General features: G+C 43.3%; 1 protein-coding gene across 1 annotated transcript; it reads right to left on the minus strand.

The window, feature by feature from the left end:
- Positions 1 to 5,414: 5,414 nt before the first annotated feature.
- LOC116821988 (olfactory receptor 52R1-like) lies at positions 5,415 to 6,410 on the minus strand. The gene has a single exon (XM_032775548.2). It carries the CDS (start codon positions 6,408 to 6,410, stop codon positions 5,415 to 5,417), a length of 996 nt encoding a protein of 331 aa, XP_032631439.2.
- Between the last annotated feature and the right edge of the window lie 3,625 nt (positions 6,411 to 10,035).

Consider the following 10,035-nt stretch of genomic DNA (forward strand, 5'->3'; position numbering starts at 1 on the left):
CTCGATGACCTCTCAAGGTCCCTTCCAGTCCTAGAATCTATGAATAATTTCACCATTGTTTCACTATTTTCACTGATCATGCAGCTTTTCTGTACTTCCTTCCCTTTCCTGAAATAAGCAAACAGAAAATAACAAACTAGTAACCTCTTTGACTCATCTCCAGTCACTATATTAAAGTTTCATTAAAATCTCTACACCAGTGTTTGAAATGCAAGTCTCTCTCAGAACAAGCTGTGCACCAGACCTTGTTCCTGAGCAGATTTCCGTTTACACTTTAAAAAAACACATTCTTTTAGGTAAAAAATATAAAACAGGTTTATTAAGTTCAGAAATATAGATTTTAAGTTATTATTAGTAATAAGTGCACAGATCAAAGTAGATTACCCAAGAAATAAAACAAAATCATAAGCTGAGTTCTATATACTAGACAGGATTTGAATCAAACAGTGTCTCAACCTGATGGTACAAACTGTTCACCAATCTTCCATTCAGAGACTGCTAATTCTACTTTACATCCTGGGACAATCTCCTTGGTCAAAGTTTTCTTCCTCTAGCCCTGTTTTCAGGTGTTGAATTGTAAGGAGTAAGACGAAGTGGTGATATCGCTTCCACTTTTAACAGCTTCTGCCATGTGGAGGGAACTTCATTCCTCCAAATAAAGCCCAAAGCACAGTGAGTGAAGAAGTACAGACTGAATATAGAGTCCAGAGTCACAGGAGCTAGTCACATGCCCTTGCATGTTTTGAAGGGTCATAGAAGGAGCCATTAGCCATATCTTGGCAAGAATCTCCCCAGAAAAGTCCATCAGGTGGGGAGAAGCTTCTTCCATCATCCATTGTGTACATTGATGGGTCACAAACATGAATAGTGCATTGACAATGTGCCAGGTAGACTGGATGTAAACTACCATTTGGGAGCTACCACAGGAACAAACACATCTGAAATACAGATAGATAGTCAATATTCATAATATCAGGTATAAAAATGAGACATGCATACAAATAAGATAATCATGTTCAGCCAACCACAACTTTTCCATAGACACATTTTCTGTGACATATTTTGTACAAGATTTATGGAAATAATATAACAGTGAGGAATATGGGGGTGCCAGTGTCTTGCTCTGGGGTACAGAGCGTCACAGCAATATGTCTATTGAACCAGATCTCTCTGAGATACAATTTTCTGCTTTTATATAAGCTTCTGATTTAGAGTGTAGTAATAACATTAATTTGGATAATATGGGAATTTAGTTTATTAATGTAATTTTATTTAATCTTCATAATAATATTAATAATAGTTAATATTAATAATAATTATTATAGGTTTAGGCTCACCAGTCTGTTTGATCAGAAAATAAAAGTTCTTGCCCTGAATCAGGCTCCACAGAATTTACAAAGAACCCTCGGGGTAAGAGAGAAAGCTCACACTGAGACAGACAGAGCCTTAAAGACTTTTTATTAAAATCAATAATAATAAGTAAAAGGTAAAATACTCAAGAGTTACAAAGTTACAATTGCATTTCTGCTATTCAAAGATACATATGATAACATAGTATTATAGCCAACTAACCTTTGCTGAATATCCTCACACCCTTCCTTGACACCCTGGTGGTAAGAGACACAGGACCAGCCTTGCAGTTCAGGTTTCTCAATTCTTGAGTGAGGGATGCAGTGCTTAGAAAATGCTAAGAGCTGTTAAAGCTGACTAGGGTCTATTTGACTATCTTAAACTTAAATCAAAACCTAATAAACAAAGAATAAAATTTTGGGAAACCAAGCTTAGCCTAGTTCTCTTCAAACTTAAAGTTTAAGAAGAACAAGTTTAGCCTACGAATAGTAGCGGTCATCATAGCTAGATAGAGTGGAAGAAGTACGTGAGAAATGGAGATAGAGAGAAAAATGGAGGTCTAAAGCAAGGAAGAAAATGGAAAAAATTGAGAGAATGGAGATCCTCTATTGAGGTGATTGCCTCTTTTATAAGGCAAATGCCAGAAATCTTTCCTCTTATGCTCAAATTTCATTCCTCACCATAGAAAAGTTAGAGTACACTTACCCCATAGGCTAGTATGTATGTGCGTTTTGATGACAGGTATGTACGCACATCAGTCTTTGTGGTGTAGCTGTTAAGTCTGTGGGAAACCTCTGCTATGCCATTTGTCATTGTCTATCAGTCTAAATAAAAGGTCATAGGCATAGGCATGGGTACCCATCTATTTCGATAACAAGCTATACGTCAACTTTGCTTTCTGAATAAAAAGTATTAATCTAGATATGCTAACTTTGCTTTAGCTTAACATACAGGATATGGCCTGTAGGTCTCTTGCATTACAGCCAAACTTACTTTAATACAATTCTATAAACCTAATACAATACATCAAATAAAAAGATATCTATATATATGCAAGCAGGTTAGTCCTATAGGCTACAAAGACATTCATCAATGTCTTGAAAAAGACTATATTCTGGTATGTAATACAGGAGAAAAACAATCTGAGGTACAGAGCAAAGGAAAATGAAAGAGTGTTTTCCCCATTACTCATCTCATATGTAGTAGGTGATCTCTTAAAAATGTCCCTTTAACTTTCTTGTTCAGTGATAGTCACCTGCACTTTCTGTTTGTCAGACCTCAGACTCACACACGTTACTGGATTAACAGACCTTTTCCCACAGTATCTGGGGAGTCATTCGTCCTGCCAGTCACCATCATCTTCATAGGAAATCCCAAAGGAACGTAGCCTCCTTGAAAATTGAGTGCTGCCCTGATCGACCATTGGGAAGGTGCTTAAGAGGGTCTGGTCGCATAATCGTGCAGGGTCTGTCTTATTGTGCTACCGAAGCTTTTGGCACCCACGTGATTGTTGGCTGTTTAACTGCATTCCTTGGTAAATTCACTTCAGAATTTGCTGATCATTTAATCTAGTAATGTGTCCCCAGCAAGAAAGCTGCCAAAACTGACACAGCTGATGGGGGCGGTTGTGGGTTCAATGTATCCTAACTCCTAATCTTGTGCTGCCCCTTGATTCGGAGCAGCTGCTGGAGATCAGGAGCATTGAAAATGTCAGGCCCGAGTGCTCAGCCTTCCTCAGCTACTGGAGTTGGGGTACCTATTGCTCTATTGACTTGTAGCTTTGCAGCAAGTCTGATGCCACGACATCCCCACAAAGGCTGCAGAAGGGAACAGGGAAGCAGCTGTTGCTCTCCAAGTGCTACATCTCGAGCAGCCTTCCAAGTGCTGAGAAATCCCTCCTGACAGGTTAATACCAATCAGGTTACAGTTTCAAGTTGTAGGCTGCTTGATGATAATGGCCAGGGACTTCATTTTACCTGGATGAATAACTAGACTAATGCCCCAGTGCTTCACCTGCAGTGGCCACTGAAGTCAATGGAATAACAGCGCCTAGAGTGTTTGTAACTAGCCCCTAGCATGGGATGTAGAATAGAATTGGCAGAGAGTGAGAGACATTTGGGGAGGGCAGGAGTTGAGTTACAAAGGAAAGGGAGAGATGGACCTCAGTGAACGGAGAGAGATGGGATGAAACCCATTAAAACAGGGACTTCCTGCCTCTTCCATTCCAGGGAGCACTTTCCAAGGGAGAAGAGAAATCCTCTCCCTGACCCAAAACCAGCACTTCCTGGTTCACGAAAAATTTCCTTCAGGAGAGCCCAGCTGGATACATCCTGGAGCCAGAGCACTTGGGAAAACACTGAGGGCAGAGGAGCCATATGTATTTGAAGACAACAACCTGTGGACATCTCCCTGCCCAGATCCACTCCCCTTCCACTCACAGTCCACTAGCATCTGTGAGGCAGTTCGCTGACAAACCTGAAAGGCTTGTGACAGAAGTTACAGGCCCACTGGCAGACCAGGATGTCCTGAGTCCTAGTTAATATAGTATATGGAGATATACCTATTGCATAGAACTGGAAGGGACCCTGAAAGGTCATTGAGTCCAGCCCCCTGCCTTCACTAGCAGGACTAAATACTGATTTTTGCCCCAGATCCCTGGGTAGCCACCTCAAGCATTGAACTCACAACCCACAAACCACTGAGCTACCCCTCCTCTGAAACAGCACTTGTGGCCCAGAAGATGAGATGGAAGTCTCCCCGATGCTGGAGAGGGAGCTTGACCTTACCCTTGAAATTACAAGTGTCCACCAGAAAATGGTGAAGCTTATCCCGCAGCACAGTGAGGGATGTTGTTGTGGACCTATAATAAATCTCAGACTGGGGCCCCGTTACGACCCTGTAGCCCGCGGTGCTTCATCTGTACTGATGGTGATGCACAGCCTGTCTCTATCTCCAGAAAGGGAAAGGGAGCTGAAGGGAGGAGAGTAGTCCCTACACGGTCAGGGAGGAGAGACAAAAAAAAAAAAAGCACCCCCTGCGATTTGTCCAAGAACAGGGGAAATGAGAAAAACCCTGGGTTGGAGCAATATGGAAGATGGAGAGGACAAAAATGGGTAGGGCTTCTCTCCCCCTGCAGCTAGGTCTCAGGGCAGCCTGAGCTGAGGGCTTCTTCTGCCGTTCTACCTGGGACTCCTCCCATTCCCTGGTGGCTCCTACTGGGGTGGGAGGCTTGACCTCCTGCTAGCTGAAGCTAAGAGGTCTGGACTCAAGGCTTCTGCCAAGATGCTCCACATGAATCACAGGCGGATTGTCATGTTCTGTTCATTCCTCTGAAGCACCTGGCACTGGACACTGTCAGAAGACAGGCTGCTGGGCTACATGGACCATCGGTTTTACCCAGTGTGTAGGCCTGTAGTTGCCTGGATCATTTTTTCCCCCTTTCTTGAAGATAGGAACTGTGTTAGCAATTCTCCAGTCGTACGGTACAACCCCTGAGTTTACAGATTCGTTAAAAATTCTTGCTAATGGGCTTGCAATTTCGTGTGTCAGTTCCTTTAATATTCTTGGATGAAGATTATCTGGGTCCTCTGATTTCGTCCCATTAAGCTGTTCGAGTTACCTCGGATGTGGTAATATCTACTTCATTATCCTCATTCCCATTTGTCATCCTACCATTATCCCTAAGCTCCTCATTAGCCTCATTAAAGACTGAGGCTTTTACCAGCATGGCCATTCTGATCTTCTTTAGACCCCAGATGTATCTACCTCCTGCTGTAACCCACTATACCCTACCCCCCTCCCAGAGCTCAGATATATCCCAGGAGTCCTGATGGTGCCTCTCTCTCCACAGAGTTAGTAACAAAGTAAGAATAAACATTAAAATATTAACACTAACCAGTGTCCTTAAGTGACTTGCCATAAGATGTGAGAACATACTGGTTTTAGAGATGACTGGGTCGCAGCTGTCTGTCCAGTAAGTGATTCAGGGAAAAGGCCTCATCACCATGTACCAGCCAGGTCTGCACAGAGCTCAATCTGAGAGCCAGAGCACATGAAGAAAACATTTAAGTCTCTTTATGAGTAAAGAGCTGGAGCAGCCTGTCCCGGATCTGTTTGGTCCTCACCCCGTAAATGATGGGGTGTAACATGGGGGGCACCACCAGGTAAACATTGACAATGACAACAAGGAAGTTCCGGGGCACATTGTGGCCAAACCGGTGCGTGAGAGAGAAGAAGAAAACTGGGATGTACAAAGCGGAGATGGCACAAAGATGAGAGATGCAGGTCCCAAAAGTTTTGAGCCGGGCATCCTTTGTGTGGAGGCGGAAGATGGCCCGGAGGATCAGAGTATAGGACACAGTGATATCCACATCCACTCCTATCTCAGAGAAAAGATTAAACAGTCCATAGTAACTACTGATGCGAATGTCAGTGCAGGCCAGCTTCACCACAGCCATATGTCCACAGTAGAAGTTGGGGATGATGTTGGTTCTGCAATATGGCCACTGCCTGACCAATAAGGGATAGGGTAATGTGAGTATGCCTCTTTGCAGCATGACTGCCAGGCCTATCTTGGCCACAACAGAGTTTTTCAGGATCGTGGAATGTCTCAGGGGATGGCAGATGGCCACATAGCGATCAAAAGCCATGGCCACAAGGATCCCAGACTCCATCGCTGAGAAGGAGTGAACAAAGTACATCTGGATGAGGCAGGCACTGAAACTGATCTCCCTGGAATTGAACCAGAAGATGCTCAGCATTTTCTGTAGGGTGGATGTGGATATGACCAGGTCGGTGACAGCCAACATGCAGAGGAAATAGTACATGGGCTCATGGAGGCTCAGCTCCATCTTCACAGTGAACAGGATAGTGAAGTTCCCCAAGATGACTAAGATGTACATGGCACAGAAGGGGATGGAGATCCAGACATGGGCTGCTTCCAGGCCAGGAATGCCCAGCAGGATGAAGGTGGAGGGGTTGGTGAAGTAGGTTATATTAGAATCTGACATGGAGTAGGGGAGAAAGTGTCCAATTCTGAGGCATAGGAGTGTCTCCTGCATATACCGTGTGTTCCCCTGACTTTCTATGTGTTCCCAGGGTCTTGGGTGATGGTCACAGTAGAAATGCCTGAATGGAGAGAATGTTAATATGAGACACTGCATGCAGTAGTGGAGACTGTTTTCTTGGGAGAAGCAGATTGATCGCTCTTCACACACTGAAAAATTACATTTTTATTATTCAGAGAAAATAACTATGAACAATGACACTACTCAATCTAATTCTATATTTTTGATGCTCTCTGAGTTAATAGTTCCTACACTTTGTGGTGGGGGAACCTGAAGAGGGACCAAGAGGAAACACAAGTGTGGATACTGGTTATCTATCATTGTTCCTTTATGCAATGAGAGCCAGGATAGTGAGTACATACTGTAGTGAGTTTCCCATTCATCCAGTTGCTCGAAATCTGAGAGTGGAAAAAAAACAAATTTTTGGGATGGTGTGCTGAGAGAAACATCCCAACTAGATCAGACCTCAGGCAAAAGACCTGGGTGCCATTGACAGCAGCTCAACAGAAACACCTGCTTATTCACAGCAGTGGACAAAACAAAAGAATGTTCAGATCCCTAAGATATGGGATGGAGCATAACATATTTGGGAATATGTTCAGTTTTGGTCACCCAGTCTCTATTAAGGATATAGCACATATAAAAGGTATTTCCAAGACAGGCTTTGAGAATGGGGAAGGCTGCCATATGCAAACACATAGAAAAATCTGGGACTCTTTAGTTTACGCAAGAGACAAAGATGAGAGCATATGATATAGGAGAGGAAAATAAAAATTGAAACTGATTTATGTTCCAATGGACAGTTCCCAACCAATACTATCGATAGACATTTAGTGCTCCAAGAGGACTAATTCCTCAAAGCTGAGGACCATTGTCAACAAAATTGACTGGGAAGAAAAATTTAGACAGAAAAATATGAATGAAAATTGATGATTCTTTGATAACAGTTTATTAGATAATGGAAAACTCATGATTCCACAGTCAACAAAATGATCAACTTTGGGTAAAACCTAGTTCAGTGGAAAAGTGAAGGCAGCAGTTGGGAGGTGAGAAACAATATGTAACAAAGTGGAGAAAGGGAAAATAGATAGCTAAGAATGAACTTGGGAAGTATGAAAATTGATAAGGGACGTTAAGACATCAGGGAAAACTTAATGTTTGGCAGGGCTATGGATCACAAAAAGGAGATTATTAAGTATGTTAACAACAAGAGAAATCCTAGAAAAGTTTTATGTTAAATGTAAAGTATTAAATAAAAAGGGAATTTTTTTTTTTTATGAAAGAATTTACAAAATCAAGAAACAATGAAAAAGCTGGTATGGGATTAGTTAAAAAAAATCTCTAAATGCATGTAATGCCAGTCACCAACAGAGTTTATGCAAAACAGATCTTGTCAAATAAACCTGATTTCATCCTTTTATGAGAGTTCACATTGATTGATCAAGGGAACAAAGCAGATGCAGCGCACCTTGATTTCTCAGAGGCATTTCATTTAGTAGGGGAAAATATTGAGTTAATAATGATAACATTCTGCAGTATCATGTAAAACATGGACTGAAGGCTGGTTAACTGATGGATCTCAGAAAGCTGTAGTCAATAGGCCTTTGTTAGTAAATGTGGCTGTTTGTAGTGGGGTTCTATAGGGATCAGTTCTAGGCCGGATGCTATTCAATATTTTCATCAATGATCTGGAAGCAAACAGAAAATCACTGCAGATAAAATTTGCAGATGACCCAAAGATTGAACCCAAAGGTTGGAGCATTTGGAACGTGGGCCCCACGTAAACAAAATGTTTTAATACAGGCAAATGTAAAATGATCCTCTCAAAACAGGCAACGCAGGCCCGACCCACAGACTAGGGCACTACTTAATGGAACCCAAGGACCCTGACAAGAGTTTAAGGGACATTGTGGACAACAAACTCATCATGAGTGTAGAGAGGGACACTGTAGCATAAAGGGATGATGTGGTGCTCAGATGCATAAACAGGGAGTGGTGAGTTGGAGCAGAGGAAGGATTTTACCTCTGCACGTGGGATTGGTGAAACAAACTGCATCCAGTTCTGGGGTCCACATTTGAAAAAAAAAGATGTTGACAACTTGGAGACGGGGCAGAAAAGAGCAACAAAAATGACTGGACGATAGAGAAAAAGCTGGATTGTTAGACATGAAGGTATATATCTCTTTAACTTTTCAAAAAGATGATCAAGTGGAGACTTTCATGTTGAGGAAACCATGGATAATTATGGGCTCTATAATCTACCAGAGAAAGGCTGAGCAAGGTCAAAGGTCTGGAAGCTGAAGCCAGGCAAATTCCAGCTAGAAATTAGGGCCAAATATTTAGCACTAATTAAACATTTGCAGGGCCAGCTCGAGGCACAAGCCAAGCAAGCTCGTGCTTGGAGCAGCAGATTCCAAGGGGTGGCTTCCGCCCAATCTTTTTTATTTTTTTGCTTCATCGCTTCAGCCGCCCCTGCAGGTTTTTTTCTTTTTGCTTCGCTGCTCCAGCAGCCCTGTAAGGAGCGGCAGTGAAGAGGAGGGGAGCGCCCTGCTGGGAGCGGTGCCAGGTCTGTAGCAAGCCCTGCAGGGCAGCCCGCGTCCTTCCCTGCCCGCCGACCGGAGCACTGCAGAGACCTCCTGGCAGGCGGTGTGCCAAGCGCCCCGATGAGGGAAGCCCTGGCTGCCCCCCTGCTCTCTCTCCCCCCCGCTGCCCAGGGCACATCTGCAGGGTCAGGAGTCCCCCTGCACTCGCACTCCCTCTGCCCCACAGGTTTTGTTTGTTTGTTTGTTTTTCCTTTCGCTGCTCCGGCTGGCCCGCAGGTTTGTTTGTTCCACCCCGGCCCCTTCGCCGCTCCGGGCGGCCCACAGGTTTGTTTGCTAGGGGTGTCAAAAAAGCCAGAGCAGGCCCTGAACATTGGGACACACTGAGAAGGGAAATGTTGGATTCTCCAGTTCCCCATGTTGACAGATCCAGACTGGATGATTTTCTGGAAGATATGTTTAAAGGGTTGTTTACACTTAAAATGCTACAGACGTGCTTCCATAGTGTTTCAATATAGACACTAATTACATGGATGGAAAGGGCTTCTCCCCTCAGCACAGGTAATACCAGAGAAGTGGTAGCTGGGTCGATGGAAGAATTCATCTCCTGCTGTCTACACCGGGGCATTGATTATCTAACAAGTTCTTGGAATGTATGGGGGAAAATTTTTGGTTGCAGAAGCTGGAGAGAGCAGGTAGGACACAGGCTGTTGTAGACCTGGTTTTGACACATAAGAAGGAGCTGGTTGAGACTTTGAAAGTGGGAGGCAACTTGGGGGAAAGTGATTGTGAAATGATAGAGTTCACAATTCTAAGGAATGAAGTCTAAGGGGAAAAACAATCGAAGACAGGTATTTTTTCAGAGAGACATTCGTAAGGGCACAAGAGCAAACTATCCCACTGTGTAGGAAAGATAGGATGTATGGCAAGGGACTGCAGTGGCTTATCTAGGAGATCTTCAATGATCTAAAAAACAAAAAAGGATCCAACAAAAAGTGGAAACAAGGTCAAATAACAATGTAGGAATATAAACAAACAACGCATGTATGTAGGGGCAAAATGAGAAAGGTCAATGCACA

Source organism: Chelonoidis abingdonii, chromosome 1 (assembly GCF_003597395.2).
Source record: "Chelonoidis abingdonii isolate Lonesome George chromosome 1, CheloAbing_2.0, whole genome shotgun sequence".
In the NCBI taxonomy this organism is placed as follows: Eukaryota; Metazoa; Chordata; order Testudines; family Testudinidae; genus Chelonoidis; species Chelonoidis abingdonii.